At 52.0% G+C, this 20,092-nt stretch overlaps 6 protein-coding genes across 8 annotated transcripts in view; 3 read left to right on the plus strand and 3 right to left on the minus strand.

The window, feature by feature from the left end:
- LOC117639275 overlaps positions 1-20,092 on the plus strand; it is a 380,425-nt gene that overhangs the window by 338,832 nt on the left and 21,501 nt on the right. The window lies entirely within an intron of this gene.
- On the minus strand, positions 3,956-5,802 carry LOC117639708. The gene is made up of 4 exons (XM_034375584.1): positions 5,264-5,802; positions 4,557-5,132; positions 4,404-4,490; positions 3,956-4,300 (listed from the first exon to the last, which is right to left on the minus strand). Exons 1-4 carry the CDS (start codon positions 5,456-5,458, stop codon positions 3,956-3,958), a joined length of 1,203 nt encoding a protein of 400 aa, XP_034231475.1. The 5' UTR covers positions 5,459-5,802.
- LOC117639291 (reticulocalbin-2) lies at positions 5,830-8,774 on the plus strand. The gene is made up of 6 exons (XM_034374825.1): positions 5,830-6,343; positions 6,498-6,645; positions 6,732-6,873; positions 6,959-7,157; positions 7,239-7,365; positions 7,452-8,774. Exons 1-6 carry the CDS (start codon positions 6,145-6,147, stop codon positions 7,618-7,620), a joined length of 984 nt encoding a protein of 327 aa, XP_034230716.1. The 5' UTR covers positions 5,830-6,144; the 3' UTR covers positions 7,621-8,774.
- LOC117639285 (cryptochrome-2) lies at positions 8,511-11,345 on the minus strand. 2 transcript variants are annotated; one of them, XM_034374813.1, is made up of 10 exons: positions 11,082-11,345; positions 10,845-10,975; positions 10,564-10,758; positions 10,197-10,467; positions 9,986-10,114; positions 9,715-9,894; positions 9,495-9,635; positions 9,258-9,409; positions 8,962-9,164; positions 8,511-8,888 (listed from the first exon to the last, which is right to left on the minus strand). In XM_034374813.1, the coding sequence occupies exons 1-10, from the start codon at positions 11,166-11,168 to the stop codon at positions 8,824-8,826; spliced, it is 1,554 nt and encodes a 517-aa protein (XP_034230704.1). In that variant the 5' UTR covers positions 11,169-11,345; the 3' UTR covers positions 8,511-8,823. The 2 variants fall into 2 exon arrangements, with proteins under 2 accessions (XP_034230704.1, XP_034230705.1); XM_034374814.1 differs by having other exon boundaries at positions 8,511-8,885; positions 11,082-11,168.
- LOC117639293 (COP9 signalosome complex subunit 8) lies at positions 11,492-12,921 on the plus strand. The gene is made up of 4 exons (XM_034374829.1): positions 11,492-11,674; positions 11,887-11,957; positions 12,061-12,239; positions 12,332-12,921. Exons 1-4 carry the CDS (start codon positions 11,618-11,620, stop codon positions 12,580-12,582), a joined length of 558 nt encoding a protein of 185 aa, XP_034230720.1. The 5' UTR covers positions 11,492-11,617; the 3' UTR covers positions 12,583-12,921.
- Positions 12,916-18,412, minus strand: LOC117639286 (homocysteine S-methyltransferase-like). 2 transcript variants are annotated; one of them, XM_034374815.1, is made up of 7 exons: positions 18,158-18,412; positions 15,400-15,560; positions 14,729-14,893; positions 14,381-14,640; positions 14,160-14,207; positions 13,588-13,799; positions 12,916-13,490 (listed from the first exon to the last, which is right to left on the minus strand). In XM_034374815.1, exons 2-7 carry the CDS (start codon positions 15,557-15,559, stop codon positions 13,268-13,270), a joined length of 1,068 nt encoding a protein of 355 aa, XP_034230706.1. In that variant the 5' UTR covers position 15,560; positions 18,158-18,412; the 3' UTR covers positions 12,916-13,267. The 2 variants fall into 2 exon arrangements, with proteins under 2 accessions (XP_034230706.1, XP_034230707.1); XM_034374816.1 differs by lacking the exon at positions 14,160-14,207 and having other exon boundaries at positions 18,158-18,408.

The following is a 20,092-nucleotide window of genomic DNA, read 5'->3' on the forward strand; positions in this document are numbered from 1 at the left end:
ACGAAGCACGACCGGCCGGGCCCGGCGGGCCCCCAATCCCACGCCGCCCCAGACACACCTGCGAAGCTGCGAGGCGGAATCAGCTTAAAGCGTCTCCTGTAATTCACCCTGTCGCCACCACTGGCAACCAGAGGCACCAGAGGCCAGGCCGCTCTACCTCAGCCCCGCCGCGCCCCGCCGCGCCACGCCTAGTCCGTGCTGATGGCACATGAAGGCGTATTATTGCAGCCGTTGGCCCGGACACTGATCCCTGTTTACGGGCAGGCTGCCCTGGAAACGACCATCGCGGCTGAGCGAGAAAGAGAGAGAGAGGGAAGGCCAGCCTTCTCAACATCCAGGCCAAGCTCGGGGCAAGGAGCTGGCCGCCGCTTGCCGTTGGCTGCCCCCAAACCTCTCGGGTACCCTCTCGGCTGCCAGATCCCCGAAGCACTATTGTGCCATTGGGCTGCATTGGGCCCCAAGCCCCGCGGTCTGTACCCGTTCAGGGCGAATTCAGAGTCGTGTTCTTGCTATGATCCCCCTCGCCACCCTCCCCCTGCGCACATCCGCGCTTGCAACACGGCCACGGAGTTTACATCCGTCCCACCCTGGCGCGAGAACCTGCAGGGAGATTCCCTCGCTCTGTCTCCGTCGGGCTCGAGGGACGTTCCGCGGGAGTGCGAGAGAGACGGAGCGACTCGTCGGAATCGCTCGGCGGGTTTGAAAAGGCGGTCGCGGCGCGGGGCTTTGAACCCGCGACCGGTCCGACTCCGTCATTTCGTCGTTGCACCTGGGCTGCCCTTTCTCTTTCTCTTTCATCCCCGATGCCGCCACGCCGCCATTACTTGGTAATGAGGGGGACAGAGACGGAATTCGGAAGGCCTGGAAAGCCTGGAAGGCCTGCCGACGAGACGGTCGGTACGCCTTGCTGATTCAAGTGCGGCACGGCACGCAGCGCGTGGCGGGGCGGGGCGGGGCGGGGCGGGGCGGGGCGGGGCGGGGCGCGGGAGTGGCGATGGCACAATGCTGCCAACTTGCCCAGCTCGCTCACGTTCCCCCTTGACGAACAGGAAGGCAGGGGGGCCACTACCGCGGCGCGCGGCGCGCGGTGCCAGGGCATGCCAGGGCGCCACCCCCCGCCCCCGCATTGCACTGTTGCCAACATTCGGCGACGGCAGTGGCGGCAATGGCCCGATAATTCGGTACTGGGGGCGCCGTTCGCTGCCGAGCGATGCTCTGTCTCTCTCGCACCCTTACGGAGAGCGCCGTGAGTGCGACAGAGACAGCAGCCAGGCGACTCGGCCGCCGAACGGGGCGCCGCGTCATCGTCGCCCTGGCCAAGGCCTCGGCCGCCCCGATGGCCTAGAGAGCCTGGAGCAGCGAGGCGCCGCGCAGGGCGCGCAGGGCCCGGGCAGGCCGGCCCAGGCGACATCAAGTGAAACGGCGACCTGTTCCAGTGTTCCCGACGGTTCCCGACGGCTCCCGAGCAGCAAGGAGGTCCGAACGGCGTCGTTAGCCGGACTCGGTGGCTCGCTCCAGCTCCAGAGCGGTCCGCCATGGCCGCAGCCCCGCCCCGCCCCGCCCAGCGGCTTTCTCGGCCACTTTGGGGCGATATCGCCTCGCTGTGCGCCGACGTGCCAACCACCTGCCGGCCACTGGGGACACTGGGGACGGCGCGGCGGGGACGGCGTTGAGAAAGCCGTTCAAATAGCAGTGGCGGGGCGGGCGGCCTCGATGGGCAGCGTGAGCAGCGGCCCGATTCCAAGCACTGCTTCGCTGTCGCTGTCTCCCTCGCACTCGAGGGGCGTCCCGTGAGTGCGAGGGAGACAGAGCGACGAAAGCAGTGCTCGGGATCAGCCTACAGCCCGTTGCAAAGCCCTGCTGGCCGCGCCCTTCCCCGGCGGGGCGGGGCGGGGCGGGGCGGGCGGGGCGGGGCGGGGCGGGGCGGGGAGACGCGTCGCCGAGACGCATAGGATATTCAAACACACGCGCGGCGAACGCGGCGAACGCGGCGAACGCGGCGCATCCCGGACGTGCCCGCCGAGTTGGAGATATCGAGTTTGAGACGTCCGTGCCGTCGCGCGGCGTGCCCGCACCGCACGCGCGTCACGCACACGACCGTGCGCGCGGCCCGCGCGGCCCCCCAGGCCTTGGTCCTTGATCCGAGGTCCCAGTGGCGCCCGGAGACAAGAGGACGTCGGACAGCGGCCCCGTCAAGGAGCGCGACACCGCGGCCGAGGTCGCGTCGGAGGGGCAGGGCGGAGCGGGGCCGCGCCGGCGCGGGGACTCGAACCCGTGCCTTTTCGGAAGGCTGTCGCGGTCCCGGGGCGCCACCGCGCCACATCGTCATGCCAGTGTGATTGATGTTCTTCCTCCTCAGCAGCGCGCTTCAGCTTCCTTCAGCTTGCTTAGGCCTTTCAACCATTAGGGTTCGTGTTTCCTGTTGGAGCCCCGCAACCCTCCGAGAAAAGGTGCCAACGCGACGTCGCTAAGGCTGTGTCGCGCGCCGAGAGCGTCCCTGCGTCGCCGGAGTGTCGGAGTCGTCGCGTTCACGCTCTTGTTCACAGTCGCGTGGTTGCGGGTCAGGACTGCAGGCCTGGCGCAGCGGGTATCCCTTCCACCCGGAAGCTCATTCGAGTTAATTGGAATCTCGATTAGTTACTTCGAGAGCGCGGCGGGAACAGGGAACGGAACAGCCCGGCGGGCCGCGCTGGCGCGCTCGCTACACCTAGCTAGCCGTGAAATTTCACTAGAGGCTGTTTAATCCCAGAGACGAAAAAAGCGGAAACAAAAAATAAAGATGGAATCAGCCTCACTGAAACCCGTGAATACGGAGAGCGCGGCCGGGCGGGGCAGCTTCCAGAAGGCAAGGTAAATTTATTCCCTTCTTTCCAGAGGCGTATGGATCAACATTCATTTCCGTGCTCTCTCGCCCGAGAAGAGAGGTTTTGCTTACACGGCCCGCCCCCTTATTTTTTCCTATATTTTTGTTGCCTGTTGGCTGCAGATTCGCCAGGAAGCCGTTAAGGGTGTTCGAGAAAACAAAGAAAAGGCGCCTGTCTGTTTCTCTTCGTGCTGCACAGCGGGTACCGGGACTCTAGGTCACGGCGCACCCACTGAGGGGGAACTTGTAACCACAGTAGTGTACAATGGTTTGGTGAATTTTTCATCGGGTGTCGATGCGTTTGACGCCGTTTTTTAGTCCAGTGGAAGGAAGCACCTCGGAAGGCATCGCACCCCGTCCCCGCGTCCGCGCGCGAGCGTCGGCCGGCGTTCTCTTCCGTTTTCCCGGCTGCTTTCTAATCCCATTCCTGCCGGCGGGTAAACCGATTCGGCCCGGAAAGGCGGAAAAGCGGAAAGGCGTTGCCGGAGGCGGGCGCAGAATGCGGCGCGCGAGAATATTTCATTTTAAATTATAGAGCGGTGGTAAGTCGCCTATAGAAAAGATTTAACGCGCAACTTTTAATGCAAATGTATTAGGGCCGTGTTGGTGTGTCTGTGGCCAGGCCACCTTGTTTGTGGGCTGGTTGAACTCGTCGGCGGCGGACCACACCCCTGCCCACAGATGGAAAAGTGACCGAAAAATCAAAAAGACCGTCACAAAAAAAATCTTCCCTCTGTACGCAGCATGGACTGGTACCAGGTACCTGGTCGAGAAGGGAAGTCCCACCCGAGTGCGCCTCGTCAGACTGGCCGGAAAATTCAAATTCGGTTAGGTTTTTTTTACGGTTTTGATTATTTGGACACTTTTACTTGTGTGGGTAGGGCTCCACTTTTCTCAGTTTCCTCCTAATCTTTTTCCCCCATTTCTGTTTTGCACTGTACTAGGGACTAAATAAAGGACAAAAAATAAAGAAAATAACAGCATTAAATTTTTATTCATTACAATCAAAAGCACTGAAGATGGAGAATGAGTCATCTACACCAGTCTTTGCTCAGGACGAATCAAGAAGAGTGGCGGGCCAGCCTGGGCCCTTCACGGCTTGCGCAGCACCAGGACGCGCGCGGCCGTCTCCAGCAGGTCGGCGGCGAGGGACGGCATCCGCTGCTTGTAGTCGCGCCAGCGCTGCGTGGCGGTCACCTCGCCCAGGTGCTCGACCACGACAAGCAGGGCGCGCGCCTTGAGGGCGGCCACGCCGTGCTGCTCGGCGAAGGCCAGCAGGTCCAGGGCCAGGCCGTTGTCGGCGTCCAGCGCCACCAGCAGCCGCCGGCAGCACTCGTCGGCCAGGTCGGTGAGCCCGAAGCGCGCCGCCAGCACCAGCACGTCGGTCTCGCAGTCCGACAGCGCGGACACGTCCGCCGTGTACATGTAGCGCAGCACCTGCGGACAAGCAAGCTGGTCGCTCTGTCTCTCTCGCACCTACGGGACGCCCCATGAGTGCGAGAGAGACAGAACGACGAGAACGACTCTCGTTGACGCCTACCTTGAGGAAGGCTTCGCGGGGCGCGTCCGCGATCCGCAGCTGTTGCAGCGAGGAGGGCGGCGCAGCGTCGTCGCCCTGGCGGTCGTCCTGCAGCACGACAAGAGTCAAGAGAAGCTCTCCGCAAACAGATCACACAGAGGAGCGCTCGCCTACCTGCTCCAGCAGCTGGCGGAAGACCTCACTCCTGGCCACCAGCACGGCCTTGTGCGCCTTGACGGGCAGCTCACCCACGCGCAGGACGACGTCGGAGGAGCCCTGCGTCGACAGGAGGTGGCCGAAGTCGGCGCTCAGCCTGGCCAGCATCTGCAGGCTCACCTCGTCGCAGTCGGCGGCCTCGGTGCAGCGCTCCTCCTCCGAGCTGTCGCCCTTGTCCGCGTCCTGGAGGTGCTGGCCGGGCTGCAGGTAGAACGACGCCATGTGCACGCCGACCTGCGACACGGCGGACCGGTGCACGCTGGCGATGGTGATGGGGTGGTCCGTGACCACCACGACGGGGCTGCGCTGCCCCCGCAAGGGGTGGTCCCGGGCGGCCTGGCTCGGCCGGCTGGACGACGAGCAGGTCGACTCGTTGCTGTCGGCGCCCAGGTCCACGTCGCCATCGGCATCGCCCCCGTTGTCCATCAAGTCGTCGCGGCGGCTCAGGTGGACGGTCCCCTGCACGCGGAGGCGCGCCATGTCCCTCGCGAACAACTCGCTCAGCACGATCCGGACCACGTCCCCAGCCTCCACCTGCACACAGCGAGCAGTGTAGTGGCACGTCGTTAAAATCCCGCCCTTGGCCCGGGTCAGCTGAGCGCCACCCGTCCAGTGTCAGACAAAGTAACAAAGCTCACAGCACTGGAAAACCAAGGTCTTGTTACCTGCATCTTCACTCTCCAAGAAATCGGCGGGTCCGCCAGTTGAAACTGCGACAGCTCCACCTCGTCGCCCTGTTGGAAGCCATCAACAGAAATGGCGGCAGACACCGTCGCCAGGATGATGTCATCTGACTGTTTTTCTCCGTTGCAGAATCTCTCCACAGCCTCGTCCAGAGCGTCTTTCACAATCTGCTCCATTTTCAACGTTCACAGTTACTGTCTATTCCACAGCCGACAAATTAAACGAATCTTGGCGTTTCGAGTCTCGTTAGTGGCAGCAGTACCTCGCGTCACTTTGAATCGGTGGCGAGCGCGCCGTAACGGCCATTGACCGTACAGTCTGTACAGTCACGCAAAGTACTCCTACACACCCACAATCTTTTCACGTTGAGCGAGGGTTTGCGAGTATTCCCTATTTTCGATGAGAAAAACGCTTATTATGATTCCGACGGTCGTAAAATGTTCCCGAAGCGTTTTCTTTTTCTTTTCTTTGTAGGGGTTGAAATACCTGGCCAGGTGGAATCTACGTGTCTCCAGCTTCCGGCACCCCCTCGCACCCCGCCCCTCCCCGCTCCCCGCAACGCCCCTAGTTGTTCCTTTTGTGATTGATGCAAACAGTCAGCCCACCTATGCCTTTTCTGCGAACCCAGCAAATTTGTTAGGTGTGGCGGTGTTGGGGTGGGGCTGCGCCGCGGCCGGGACGGTGCTTGGCTTGCGAGAAGACTGCAAAGCCAAGCTGTCCGCTTTGTTGCGCTTCAAGTCTCCGTCTCTGTCGGCTCTCCGGTTCCTTTCGGCTCGCCGCTGCGGTTAGGGAAGGGTTGCGGGGGGTTTGTCAGCCCAGCCGTCTGCTAGTCCAAACCCTAGACCCAGCCCAAACGCACGCAATGTCTCGGTTTAGTGTTGCATTTGCGCTGTTTGTCGTCGTCTCCGTGTTCTTGGACTGCCACCGCCAAGCAGAGGCCGCCGCCGCGCACCTCCACAACCAAGAGCGGGTGTCTGACGGCGGCTTTGTGCCCGAGGAGCACGGTCGCATTCACAGGGAGCATCAAAGTCACGCAGAGTTCGATCATGAGGCTATTCTGGGTGAGTGCTCGAGAAGCAGTGTCACTTTTGCTTTTTAACCTGTGAGTGCCTTTAGGGGTTCAGTTTTCCTTGCTTCTTATGTTGTGCCGATGTTCCATTCATACTCGATAGCATATATCCTTTAGTCGTGTCTAATTTTGTTATTCACCATCAGGAACTGTCAAGGAAGCAGAAGAATTTGACCACCTGTCTCCAGAAGAATCCAAGAAACGACTCCGTGTCTTACTGATCAAGATGGACGTGAATGCAGACCAAAATATCGACAGATCTGAGCTTCATGCATGGATTATGCGGTCTTTCAAGTGAGAATTGCCATTTAAATTTCTGCGCAGACTTGTGTTATACTTTGTGTATCTGGACTCATAGATGTGCTCTGAATATCTGGCAGGATGCTTTCAGAAGAGGAAGCTAATGAAAGATTTGAAGATGCTGACGATGACAGCAATGGTTACATTACTTGGTCTGAATATGCCAAAAATTCATTTGGTGATGACACTGATTTCTCTGACGATCACCTGGAGGAAAATAAGGTAAATTGTTGTCTTATTACTGAGCTCTACTGCTCTTATTGGTGTGTTAGTCAATGATCTGTCTTAAACCCTTTTTTTTAAACAGCTCATCAAAAATGACAAGATCATGTTTGATGCTGCAGACAACAACAAAGATGGAAAACTAGATCAAGCAGAATTTTTAGTTTTCCAATTTCCTGAAGAAAACCCTGCTATGCATCCTCATTTGCTTGCTCAGACCTTAGAGGAAAAAGATAAAGACAGTGATGGATTCATCAGTTTTGAAGAATTTCTTGATCGCAAAGGTTATTGTTTACATAATAAGCATACTTTAATATTTTTATATTGCTTTTCCACATTTCATCATATTTTTGTTTGATCAACAGAGACTGATTCTCCCGAGAAAGAGTATCTAATTGTGCAAGAGCAAAAGTTTAATGGTGAATTTGATAAGGATGGTGATGGTAGGCTGAATTCTGCTGAAATTTTATCTTGGATTACTCCAAATAATGAGTAAGTCTATTCAATGAAATTTGATGTTTACTCAAGATTTCATGTTACCTTCTGTGCTTGACGACTGTGCTCTCTGTTTCATGTAGAGACATTGCCAAGGATGAAGTCGACCATCTTTTTGCAAGTGCGGATGACGACCATGATGATTTCCTTTCTTTTGAAGAAATTCTTGAGCACCATGATGTCTTTGTAGGAAGTGAAGCTACTGATTATGGTGATCACTTGCACAACATGCATCTCTTTGATGAGCTGTAGTCTTTTGACGTGCTAGGTAATCTCTTAACACTTTCCCATCAATCAATCATTTTAATATTGAGCCCTCAAGGAATCTTTCAAGTAAGGTAAGACTGGTGCTTCATGGATTAATTAAGGTGATTTATCACTCAAGTTGAGCTTTTAAGATGATTTATCATTCAAGTTGAGCTTTAGGGTAGTAATAGAATTGAGGATGAATTCTCAAAATATTTAGCTACGTAATCATTTGTTCAAATTATTGCTCTCTGTTCTAGAAAAGATCACTGTCATTCTTTCACTGTTTCATTGAGGTCACCTTGCTTACCATTTTATGTATTTTCAGAAGCTAGTCAGATGGTTCCTTGTCATTTTAAGTTGGCTTTGGACCAAGATGTGATGTACTAGTTTTGTAAGGGTGGCTGATAAGTCTGATTCATTTCTTAATGCACACTTACCTATGGTATAACGAGCCACAATAGTTAGTATTTTTACATTTTAAAAGACATACATATTAAGAAAGTAATTTTATTACTCTCTGCATTTGCACTACTAAGGTGCTCTTAAATGTTGCCTTTTCTTCTCCTTACTTCTTTATTAATTTATTTTATTTATTAATGGAGGTGCCAAAACGTTTTTAGTACGTGACTATTAGGGCAAACCTGTGATGTGCTTAAGAAAGTCCTTCCTGACTGCTGTTTGGCATGTTTAGGTTGTGCCAAATGTGTTTAGTCTAAAGGATTGTGCTTTCCTTAGTGAGAAGAATTGCCAAAAGTTCAGGAAGGAGGATGAAAAACGTAACAAAATATTTTTTTTGTCTTTTTATTTTATTTGAATCTTACAAAGTAAAAGATACCAAATGTAAACTTAATTTGGTTTTCTAAAATAAAAATGAGTTACTTAACAATGTCATGTACAGATTCTCAAATTAGCTCCATAGGGTGTGATGTAATAACTTCTACCTAATTTGTACTTTCTCACAACTGATAGTGTTGTTAACATACTGTATTATACCCGTAACTCACACCTGTACCACCTATAAAACTAAGGTTGCATTTAAGTAGGAAGAGAAAATTAAAACTAAAACAGCTCCTGTTAGTTTCATAAGTTTGTGCCAATACCATGGACTGGTGCATCTTAAATGCATATCAACAATAAATATGAAGTACAAACGTGAATACTGATTTCTGGTTGGTTTGATTATAAAGATTTCCTCCCAAAACCCATTTACTTTCCCTTTCCCTTCCTCTTCTTGGCTGGTGGGTGTGGACAATCATCATCTGCTTCATCTTCTGCAACAAATGATGTGTATTAAAGTAGATGGAACCATAACTACGCGTTTAAGCATACTGAAAGGTTACTCACGTTCTTTTTGCAATATTTTGTTTGCCTTGTATGCAGCAGAGAGTCTTCCTATGTTGACTTTGTACACGTCCTCATGTTTAACGAGACGATGAGGGTAATCCTCTCCAACCACACACTTAGCAGCTTTCTGAACTGACAAGGAAGCTTCCCATGGTTCATACAAGTAATTACTAGGAAGCTTTGAAACCTCTGGAACATATTTCCTGACACAAAAGATCCGGTATTAAAAAAAAACAGCAATTTTGAGTCTTACATCAATGAAAAACAGACACTACTGTACTGTATGTCATGATTACCTTATGTACTCCCCCGTTTTATCTGTCTTCTTCCCAAAGGCTACAGGACTGTACACTCTGTAGAATGTGTGATAGAAGGCTGATGCTGACATCCACATCCAGTTTCCTGCATTCAATGCCCAGTCAGCATCTAGGAGCAGCTCTTCAAATACCTTGAATGTGGAATAGATGGCAGTTAAATCAAATTTGCGCAGCTTTAAGAACAGTACTACAAGATAAAATTTGTAAGCAGCTCACCTTCTGACCTTCCTCCCAAGACTGGTACAAGTCTCCTCTGGTGAGGAAACAGGCAACAGCGTGTCTGGCAAGGTGATGAATCCACCCTTCTTGGCGCAACTGACGCATACAAGCATCAATGAATGGATATCCAGTCTTACCCTAAAAAAAGACGATAAAAATTTACTCAAACACAAGACAGAATTCTCTTTGTTTAAACATCTTAGATCAAGAGGCATACCTGTGCCCACCTCTCCACCCATTCTGGGTTTTCATCCCAAGGAACTTTACAACACACCTTGTTGCCAACCATCTTGTCAAAGTTAGGTGTTCCTGAAGCAGCAATGTAATAAAACTCACGCCAATACATCTGACCGATGAGCGATACAGGTGGTTGGGAATGCTTCCGGCCTTTCAAAACCTGTAAGATGCATGATTAAAAATGTTAGGCTTATGATTATATTTTCAAAAAAAATCAGAAAATTATCATAAGAAAAAAATTAAAATAGTACCATGTTTATTTTGTGGTACACAAAGCGTGATGATACACAACCAAATCTTATGTAAGGGCTCAGTACTGTAGTGCTTGGAGCCAAGCTGTTTGGGATGGTCTTTGGCTTTTCAAAAGAGCAGATCCAGTCCTGCACAGGATATGAAAATAAGTTAGTGTCACACCATTAAGCACAAAAGGGAAAATAATAAAAACTATCCAAATAAACTAACTTTTCTTTCCAGACACTTCTCTAAACGAGCCAAGCCTTCTGTTTCTCCACCTGGGAAGAGACATGGTCCTAACTGAGATTGGTCCACACCAAGTTCCTCCAGTGTTGGAATATCATATTTATGATCTTCGAGCAATGCCGCAGCAGCACGGCATTCAGGAGGCAATTTCGTAGGAGCAGGTACAGCTTGTGGTGGTTCTCCTAAAGACTTCATTAGAGAAACTGCCTTCACATATGTTAATGGAACAGCATCCATGTTTGCTTTTAATACCCTAAAAGACAAGAAAAAGACCAACAAATTTTCAAACCGTGATGACTTTCTAATTGCTTTAAGATTATATTTTCAAGCAGCTACAAAATTCACCTACAATTCTGTGTTGTACAGAGTGTGAGAAACCTTCTGAATAACCTCTACATCAAGCTGATGTGCAATCCTTGTCACCTGATCATCTCGCTGGCGCGAGTATGGCTCAATATCAATTTCAAAAGTAAGACGTTGCACTTTCCATTCATTGAAAAGCATGGGAAGCACCTCTTCGGGCTTACCTCGGAACACAAAAAGCCTGAAATACAATAGAAACATTTGAAAGGTTTGATAATTTAAAAAGGGCTTAAATTGTCTTATGACAACAGGAAAATAAATTTTTACCTTGTACCAAGTTGGCGCAAGTTCTTGTCCAAATCTGAAAGGCTTTGATGAAGAAATCGCCATCGGTTGGCTCCACATCTAACATTCTCTTCATACCATGGGTCGAAAATAAATATTGGACGCAATTCCACCTGGACAAGTAAAGGCAGCCATTAATGATATTTTTAAGTCATGGAAAAAGCACCGAAATTACTACGAAACAACAAGTAAAAATGATTGAGGATAGTAGGCACAAACCTCAGCTTTGATGGCAGCGATTAAAGCAGGATTGTCATGGAGTCTTAGCCCTTTCCTGAACCAGTGAATAGCCGTCGCTTTAGACATGATGAAAAAGCGCAACCTTCAATTCCTCAAATTTGCTCAAAATGTCAGAAACAGCCAACACGCGTTTACCCTCCGTACAAAATGCTGCTTGTTTGTGTTTCGTTTTGTTTGAAGGTTCTTGATATGAAAAATTAAACGCCCAGCTGCCGTCTGGCAAAGCTATTTATTGGGCATAAATTTGGGAAGCATAAACAAAATAAATGTTCCAGAAGGTCGCATACAAAATGCCTTGTGAAGTAAGGGAGATATTGGCATTATGCTGATTAAATGCACGTTTCAGCTTAAACGGGGTAGTTGTGTTCCGGCTGACAAATTTCTCAGATCAGCTGCAGGGGAAGGGGTGGAGGAAGAGAGAGGGAGGAACGGAAGCGGCAGTACAGTCAAGTCTACTTTCTGGATTTAACTAACGTGCAATATTTATGTAAACAGTAGAGTGATAACGATCAAACATGATATCAGAGGATTTAGTTTCCACCTGTGCGGAACTAGAGCGCCAAGAATTAACTGTAAGTGAATGTCATATTTGATTCATTGTTGTTGTTGTTCTCCTTAACCTTAAACTCTGTGCCGCCTGTCACCAATTTTTAGGCAAATGGGTTGTCATTGTGAATTTGAGCCCCATTTATTGATTCTGGATTCGTCCATACATTTCTATATTGATACTGCTCTTATTCTTCTGTCATATTCATTGAGAATTTTTTGGTAATTTCTGTTGCAGTCTCCGACAGGTGAAGCTTCACCCCAAGAATATGCTCAATTGTTAGCCATCTATCTATGTCAAAGTGATCTGTAAGTACCACAACTTGTTTTCACTTTTTCTACAGACCTTGTTCTGTGTGTAATTTACTGTATGTATGGGTGGAAAGTTAATGCCAATTTGAACGGTGAACAGGTGTAATGCCAAGTTTTTATGGAAACGCATCCCAGCATCTGCGAAGAGCAGTAATGAGGAATTGTCACTTATCTGGAAGGTTGGCCAATGTATGTGGAAAAGAGATTATCCCGCAGCTTATGCAGCCCTTCAAGCTCCATGGTCAGACAATGTCAGACACATCATGACTACACTTCAAGGTAGGCAAGGTTGAAAGGGATTTGGAGAAATTCGTTTTTGAAAATAATTTCCAAGCTTTTGCCGTAATTCTCACCTTTTCTATCATTTGCAGAAGAACTTCGCTCAAGAGCAATTGACCTTATTGCCAATGCCTACTCTTCCATTGCCTTAAGTGATTTAGCAGCAATGGCCGGCATCAATGATAGAGAAGCTGAACGAATTTCCAATGAACGAGGTTGGATTATTGATGCTGAAACAGAGATGGTCCATCCAGTGAGGCCACCACCTTCTTCTCAAGTCATCACCTCTAGTGAAGGGCAGCTTAATAAACTTACTGATTATGTTTCGTTTTTGGAAAATTAGGCAGACTATTTGAAATCTTTTGTAGCAATAAGGGTTTTGTTTCAATTCAATTTGTGTATTTTTAATTGAGAAATTCGGTCGTTAAAACAGTGCACCTATTTATCTCAAAATTGTCTTCTTTTATATTTAATCAAAACTATATGGGGCAATGAGCCATCTTTTTCCGAACAAATATAAGGCAGATTTTGTAGTGATTTGCAATACTCCTTAAAGATTCAATACATAGTGGCATTTTTCATTGAACTATTGTCTGTTACATCAACAAATATGTGACTGAATGGATAAGTATCTGATCTGCTCTTGTGAAAGTTGGGTGAAATTAAAAGCAGCTCACAGAAATCAATGTCTTTTATTAAAAATCCTATTAACCAATAATCTGCAGGGAAGTCAGTATAGTACAAATCCACCAACTTAATTATTTCAGGTACTGGAGCATCTAAAATAATGGACAGATATTTAAACGCATTTATATTGCTGGGTTTGATGAATTTGTCTCCCATAAAAACATTGGTGGCAATAAATGCTGAAGAGGCAAAATTTGATGTTTCCAGGCCATATAGTTGCTTGTAAATACTACAAGGAACCATAAAATTGAAGTAGTAAAATACAAATCTGAACTCAAGCTGAGCTTACAATTGTTCTTAAAAAACAGATAAATTTACCAAAATTTATATATTTTTGCTACCTAGTGGCAACCAACACTATTGGTAATGCAACTACTGTTCGTTGAAACAATGCCCATAGGGCCAGTAAAGGTACCCTCTTTCAACCATCTATCTACATGGCCTCGCATGCGGCGAATGTCTTCAGCATTAGTTCGACAACAACCACCAACGTATTCAACTCCCAATGAAAGCCATTCATCAACATAAGAATCGACGGATGCCACATTGTCAGGGTCAGTCCATCTAAAAAAACGGGGAAAAAATAATCAAACCATAAAATAGCAAATCAGGCTAACAAAACAGGTGAATAAAACAGCATCGAAAGAAAAATGATTCTCACCCAGTCTTTGGACTATAAACCTCCCCACTGTTTGGATATACAATAAGAGGAATGTGTGGGCGGCCCTCCTCATTGATCCTGGAGAAAAGTGAGGTCACGTACTTCGGATTTAAACAATTCACCCCAACAGCAACCAGCTGGTTTGAATTTCGTGACCAACACTCATGGGCAACATCCCGCAATAATTCTCCATGGGATATTTGATGATAATCCTGAAAGCAAAATGAGAGATATTAAAATGGATGAAACTGGAAATAAAGCCATACAACTGCTAGCAGTATTTTCAACACTGATAAGTAAACATTCATGCCTAACAGAGTGAGCCCTTCAACCAGAAAAACACAATTTAAAAAAAAATAAACATACTTCTATGTGCCAGACAGTAAATATGTTGGATGAGGAATTAGAATACAACTACAGAATACCACTACTCTAGTTATTAGCTACAAACATATACACATTCAGAGATTGAGATGGAGAGTCCAGCCAACATACAGCAGATTTTTGTACCAACACCAAACTACAAACTACCTCTAACAAAACAGCTATAGATTGCATAGTGACAGAGCTACCTCTGTAAATCCATTTGTTGAGCCAATATCCATTTCCTCTCCAGGCTCCTGAAAATAATTGAGAAAGGTTTTTGGCTGACAGGGTCAGAGGCACATCCTGGCAAGGGCAAGGGATAAATTTGGTTCACAACGCGGAGCCACCGCGCTTCCTTGGAAGACTGCGAGGGTGCTTCGATGGTGCTTGGCTGCAGGCTGCAGCAGGCCCCTTCCGGTCCGCTCACCTTGGAGGAGAAGCTGATCCAGGCCCGCACGCGGGGGAAGTCCTTGATGAGCTCGACGAGCACCTCGGCCTCCTTCTGCGCCGGTATGGTCTCCAGGGCGAGGAGGTCGACGCCGGCCGCCACCAGGGTCTCGATGCGCGGCCGGTGCCAGTCGGCCAGCGTCTGCCGCGACACTGTGTCCGCGTACTCCCCGCGGTACTCCGAGCCGTCGTGCAGCGACGCGCCGTAGGGCCCCACGGAGCCCGCGATCAGGGGCCGCACTGCAAAATCCAAAAACAGGAGTTGCTTCCTGTTGGCCTCGACGGCAGCGCGGCCGCTTTCAATACAGGACTTGGGGTCCGACCAGACCTTTACAGGAGGGGTTCTCCTTCATGTAGATGTCGACGGCCTCCTTGGCCAGCTCCACGGCGCGGCGCATCAGGCGCAGGCTCTCCTCCTCGGACAGGCCCAGGTGCTCCTTGAAGCCGCCGATGCTGGCCTGGTACGTGTTGGTGATGGTCACCTCCGCGCCCGCTGCAGTGCAAACAAAGCGTCCAGCGCATTGCCGAGAGGGAAGTACCAAGAGTCGCTTCGTCCTGTCTCTGTCGCACTCACGGCGCGTTCCGTGTGGGTGCGAGAGAGACAGAGCGACGAAGCGACTCTTCGGGAGTCAAAGGCTTTGCCCGCGATGCGGGCCTAGTGACCCGGGGCGGGTCCAAGTCCTGTTGCCTGTCGCCGCGGAGCGCTCTCGAGTGCACCATGCAGGTCGGTCATGATCGCGGCATCGCGGCCACGACCTCAACTTGACTCGTCGTGCCGCGGGATTCGCCGCCACAATGCGCCATTAGGCATTAGGTTATCGCGCCGCACAATGCAGACGCCCAATTAAGGGGACAAGGGCCAGACACAACAGAAGTACATACTAAAAAAAGGAGAAGATAGCGAAGCAAAGAGAAAAAGGATTAAGGACATTTTTTTCAGTCCGCGACAACGATGTAAGAGAGCGCGAAAGTGCACTAGAAGCGCTCTGCCCCGCTCACCTCGCAGGAAGTCCAGGTGGGTCTGCATGACGGCCTTGGGGTGCGAGGCCAGGTAGCGCGCGCTCCACAGCGGGTGCCCGTCCACCTCCTCGCCGACGTTCTCCACCAGCTGCGTGGAGAAGCCGCCGTCCAGCAGCACCGCCTTCCTGCACGCGCACATTCTGCAACGACAAAGAGCCGTCAGCACGCCAAACGCACCGCGCACCGCGGACCAATACACTGCCACGCAGGACCAGAAACGAAAGTTCAAGGTTCCTTCGGCTCGACCCCGCCCGACCAGACAGACCAGGCGCACCTCGTGGCTTTCAACCTGTTCCAACACACGCGCGTGAGCACACACGGCAACGCACGCGGCCAGACTGTGACCTCCAAAGGCCTCCAAGCAGATGAAGCGTGCGAGCCTGCGTGTGTGTGTGCGGTAGGGCGCGGGGGGCCCTGCGGAGGACACGCGGTGGCCGGGCGAGGCGTTTGGCCCGTTAGTCCCCTGCTCCGACCACGCGCATCACGCTCTCGCCGCGTGCCGGGCGGGGCGGGGCGGGGCGGGGCGGGGCCAGAACGCCCGGCAGCTGCGGCTACAGTTGACGGTCGCGGTGTCGCGGTCGCGGTTGTTGCTATTCCTGGGCCCCTCCCTCTCCCCCGCACCCCTTGTTCAACCTGCGGCGACACTGTGCGCGGCGCGCGGCAGTGACCCCGACAACAACACGGCGACAGAGACACGCACGGCGACACGCCGCCCCCTCCCCTCCCCTTTTCCAACCCTCGCTAGAGCCGTTTAATGCACTCGGCTGGCTGCGCGATAAGATGCCATCATATCAGCGCCCCCCTCCCCCCCTTTTCCCCGGGTCCCCAAAGTTTGCGCGCGTGAAGTGGGCGTCGCCGAGCCGGCATGCCGGGGTCTAGGGCAGGCTAGGGCATCGGCCACTCCCCCCGCCCCACCTGCCCGCCGACATCCTACACTTCACCAAACAGCTGATCCGCGGCGCCGCCGTGCCGCCGATAGGCCCCCCTCCCCTTTTCGCCAGTCTCCTCGTCTCGGCAGTACAGTGTGTCTCCCTTGACAACAACACTCTGCCGCCACTATCACGGCACTGGGCGCGAGACCGCCAGTTGCACTAGACTTAGCATTAGTGCCTCTCGACGATAGCTCTATCTCGTTCTAATTTGTTGCGTCTCCGTGCATATGGCTCTCGGTGCCTGGTCGTCTGGGGCGGCCGCCCTAGACCGCCCTAGGCCGCGCGAGTTTCTATGCCTCTGTCCGGCCATGCCGCCGCTGTAAAGATAATCTGTCTGTCTCATCTGCAGACTGATTCCGAAAGTCGTTTTCGCCGCTGTCGCTCTCGCACTCATGGGATGCACAGAGCGACGAAGACGACTCTCACCCCGCCGACGGGACGCACCTCGAGTGCGAGAGAGACAGAGAGACAGCGCTAATGACGAGTAAAACCGCGCTGAGACGACCAAAGACCAAAACACGCCGCGATAGCCATCGCACATCGCGCGCCTTCGAGCCTTCGCGAGTCGAGCAAGAAACAAGAAACTTCTCCGCAAATACTCGCATCACCGCCGCCGGCTCAAAGTTTCCGCCCGGCAGAGGTGACCGGTGGTTCAAATCCCCGCGCGCCGAGGCGAAAATGTGGATCTGTTACACTGTTGAGTGTACTGTACTGTACAGTGTACCGCCGCGCCGCCTGAGCGCGTCCAGCCTGCGCGCCTGACAGGTAGGCCGACCCGCGCGGCTCCCGTGTGCTCCGAGGGGCGTGGAGCGTGGCCGCAGCGTGAGGGAGGACGGGGCACATGGCCGCGAGTGGCGCGAGCCCACGCCTGCCCACGCCCCGCCGTGGACTTTGTGGCCGGCAGGCTGATTCCGAGTGAGATGTCTCGTCGGCCTGTCTCTCTCGCACCCCTGCGGCCTGCGGGACGGCCGGCGGGACGGCCTGCCGCTCGGAACGGCGGCAGTCTGCTTTAATCATTGTTTTACTCGACAAAGCGAGACCCTCGGCGAGACCAGCTCCCGATAACAAGGACAAGCCACTCGGACGGGAGATGCACGAACGCCGCAACGCGGCCCTCAGTGGGGCGGGCTGATGATCGGACGAAACGCCACCAATAAAACCCACTCCCATTCGGCGAGGTGCCCGTCGAACCGTCTTCTCGATCACTATGGATTAGCTCAGGCAGGACAAGGAGGGAACGCCCGGGATTTTTTAAAATCGCGAACAGCGGGCTCAACGTAAAGGGCTTTTCGCTTTGTTCCCATCAACACCAAAGTGTCCTTGTGTTTCTTTCTCGGCGTGCAGGTAGCCGTCGAAGTGAGGGCGCAGCCTCCGAGCCTCGGCGCGGCCGGCGGAGACAACGCGGTCCAATTACTGCAGCGGTGAAACAATTAAGAGAAATGTTGCCGCGTTAAAGCAAACGGGCTGTTCCCTCCCGAGCGAATTTGATATTACCCCGACACTGCTATCAAGGCGAAAATAATGTGACGTTTCACGCCGCACCGCAGACAAAAATAAACCACGGCGGGTGGGAAGGGAAAGCAACCTTTTTTAGCCTCAATCGATTGGATAGTGACGATGTTTCACCATAAAAAATAGTTAGTCTAAAAATCGTAAGAGTCAGGGAAATTATACTTTTCTATGTATGTTTAATGTAGCCTGCTAAAAAGTGCAAAAACAAATCAGAGGCGTTTTTTTGTTGTTGTTCACTTTACTTCCTTTGAGTGAAAGGGAAGGACATGGCTGACCAAAACTGTTGGCCCTACCTTTCACGATATGAAGGTACTCGTCGAGAGTTGAGAGAGGGTCCCCTTCGCGAGTCCAGAGGGCTGTTCCGTGGGCGGGTTGGCTTGGTGGGTACCAAGCGAGGCGGATGACAGCGCCGGCACAACTGACAAGCCCGGCGCGAGTCTGGCAAGGCAAGGCTGGGGCAAGGCGAACGAGACAAAGCGGGCCGGCGAGCGAAACGGCGAACCCCCAAATCCCCTCTCCTCTCTGCACCGCTCCGCCACGCTCTGCCACGCTCTGCGCGCGCCTCTTTAAAAGCGCACTCACGCCCCGCCGGCCGTCTCGCCGCGACCGCCCGCCTCTGTTGACAAGCGGAGGCGGTGGCAGCTGCAGCAGCTGCAGCAGCCATTGTAGCGGCAGCGCGTCCGCCTGTCTACCAATCCGTGATAACGGCCAGCGACTTACTCGCTCCGACTCGGCCGTGCCTTTGTTCTAAACAGTGGCGGCACGGCGGAGACGCGCGGCGCGGATCGCGCGGGACTTCCGGGACTTCCCTGCGCCGGCGGGCTGGCTTGGCGAAAAAAAAAACAAACGCGCTATCGCGCACCGTCGGCGACCCCCTCGAACTGCCCGATAGGCAACAGGCAACCCCGTCGCCCAGCCTCTGGGGTTGCCGGTTGCCTATCTCTTGCTGGCGCTTTCACGTTCTAATTTTCACGTTCCTAATTCAAATGTGCCCGCATTACCGACTCAAAAAACAAAACGTCAAATGGGGAGAGGAACCGTCAGGTTATGGCCTTTCACCGCGTGGTGCGCGGCCGCTACACGAGCGATGCAGAACACTGAGCCAAAATGGCCGCGGCCAGCGAGGATTGCGAGTAGGCAACTTAACGCTCTTAACGCATGGTCCCGATAAAAACAAGAAAACAAAAACCTGGCCAAAAATGAAACAAATCGGAAAAGAAGTCAACGAAAGAGGGGTGTTTAGACGTAAGTTTCTTTAAATTTCATAAAGACGCACCCATTCGATGTTCTGTTTTCTTTTTCAGTTGGTAATGTGGGTGGGTGGGGAAGCGCGTTCTGCCCGCCCTCGGTCGAACTACTCGCGATGCCAGAGAAGGCGGTGGTGGAGCGCCGGGCGCGCCAGGCACGAAAGGGTACGGGGAAAAACAGCTGATGGGAACCCTGTTAAATTCGCTCGCGTCGCTCAATTATTCCGCAACAAACCGCGACGACGAGGCGACAGGGGTGTGCACCTCGGGCAAGGTGCGTGGGTGTCGACATCGTGCCCAGGCACTGCGCAGTCGAACCGGAACATTTCTTCCTTGACAACTGAAGGTTTGTTTAGGTTAGCATCGATCGTGTTGGGTGGCGAAATATAAACATTTCCCTGGGCTGAACACAACAACACCAAAATGAACTCCAACTGTTTTGACGGTGAGCTAAAAGAAAAAAATAAGGGTTGTCCACGACATTCTTCTTTGCTAAGATTCAAAAGTTTGTGGTCATGAGTCGATCTGTTTATTTTTTACCAGGTTTATTACCAGAAAGTGACATGACATTGGCTGCGGTCTTGCCCGTGCAAACCAAGTTTTGCAATACTGGTTGGTGACGGAAGGCAGTCCAATATCAAATCGGTAAGTCATGTTTCCTGCAGTGCAGCGCTTGCTCGTTGATCCCGTAAGCAATGGGGGACGGGAATGTGATTTCCAGGTGTTTTAGGGTAGGTAAGCTTTTTAGGTGAACGTACATCTTGTAAGGCGACGACGTACAGAGCACCGCCGGCGAGGCAGGCAACACCTCGCTCTTACAGACGGGTAGTCTGCCTACCCGGCGCCGGGCCGGGCTTGTTCGAACGGAAGCAAGCCAAGCATGGGGTATCGACGATATGGGCCTGCTGCCCGTTCTTGCCCCAGGCCAGCGAGCAGCTCAGCCAGCGCCATGGAGAGGCCGCGGCCGCTCACGCCGCGCTT

Source organism: Thrips palmi, unplaced genomic scaffold (genome assembly GCF_012932325.1).
Source record: "Thrips palmi isolate BJ-2018 unplaced genomic scaffold, TpBJ-2018v1 HiC_scaffold_11, whole genome shotgun sequence".
In the NCBI taxonomy this organism is placed as follows: Eukaryota; Metazoa; Arthropoda; class Insecta; order Thysanoptera; family Thripidae; genus Thrips; species Thrips palmi.

Bases quoted from the DNA above. Each gene is read 5' to 3' on its own strand.
- LOC117639285 (XM_034374813.1), bottom strand. From the start codon at position 11,168: ATGTCTAAAGCGACGGCTATTCACTGGTTCAGGAAAGGGCTAAGACTC. The intron at 10,976-11,081 runs GTTTGTGCCTAC...TTACTTGTCCAG, and splicing joins TCGCTGCCATCAAAGCTGAG to GTGGAATTGCGTCCAATATT. The intron at 10,468-10,563 runs GTAGGTGAATTT...CTTGTCTTTTAG, and splicing joins ACTCTGTACAACACAGAATT to GGTATTAAAAGCAAACATGG.
- LOC117639286 (XM_034374815.1), bottom strand. From the start codon at position 15,559: ATGTGCGCGTGCAGGAAGGCGGTGCTGCTGGACGGCGGCTTCTCCACG. The intron at 14,894-15,399 runs GTGAGCGGGGCA...TTTGCACTGCAG, and splicing joins CCACCTGGACTTCCTGCGAG to CGGGCGCGGAGGTGACCATC. The intron at 13,491-13,587 runs GTGAGAATCATT...CCGTTTTTTTAG, and splicing joins GTTTATAGTCCAAAGACTGG to ATGGACTGACCCTGACAATG.
- LOC117639291 (XM_034374825.1), top strand. From the start codon at position 6,145: ATGTCTCGGTTTAGTGTTGCATTTGCGCTGTTTGTCGTCGTCTCCGTG. The intron at 6,344-6,497 runs GTGAGTGCTCGA...ATTCACCATCAG, and splicing joins CGATCATGAGGCTATTCTGG to GAACTGTCAAGGAAGCAGAA. The intron at 7,366-7,451 runs GTAAGTCTATTC...TGTTTCATGTAG, and splicing joins TGGATTACTCCAAATAATGA to AGACATTGCCAAGGATGAAG.
- LOC117639293 (XM_034374829.1), top strand. From the start codon at position 11,618: ATGATATCAGAGGATTTAGTTTCCACCTGTGCGGAACTAGAGCGCCAA. The intron at 11,958-12,060 runs GTAAGTACCACA...AACGGTGAACAG, and splicing joins TATCTATGTCAAAGTGATCT to GTGTAATGCCAAGTTTTTAT. The intron at 12,240-12,331 runs GTAGGCAAGGTT...TATCATTTGCAG, and splicing joins CATCATGACTACACTTCAAG to AAGAACTTCGCTCAAGAGCA.
- LOC117639708 (XM_034375584.1), bottom strand. From the start codon at position 5,458: ATGGAGCAGATTGTGAAAGACGCTCTGGACGAGGCTGTGGAGAGATTC. The intron at 4,491-4,556 runs GTAGGCGAGCGC...GTCGTGCTGCAG, and splicing joins TCCGCCAGCTGCTGGAGCAG to GACGACCGCCAGGGCGACGA. The intron at 4,301-4,403 runs GTAGGCGTCAAC...GCTTGTCCGCAG, and splicing joins CCCGCGAAGCCTTCCTCAAG to GTGCTGCGCTACATGTACAC.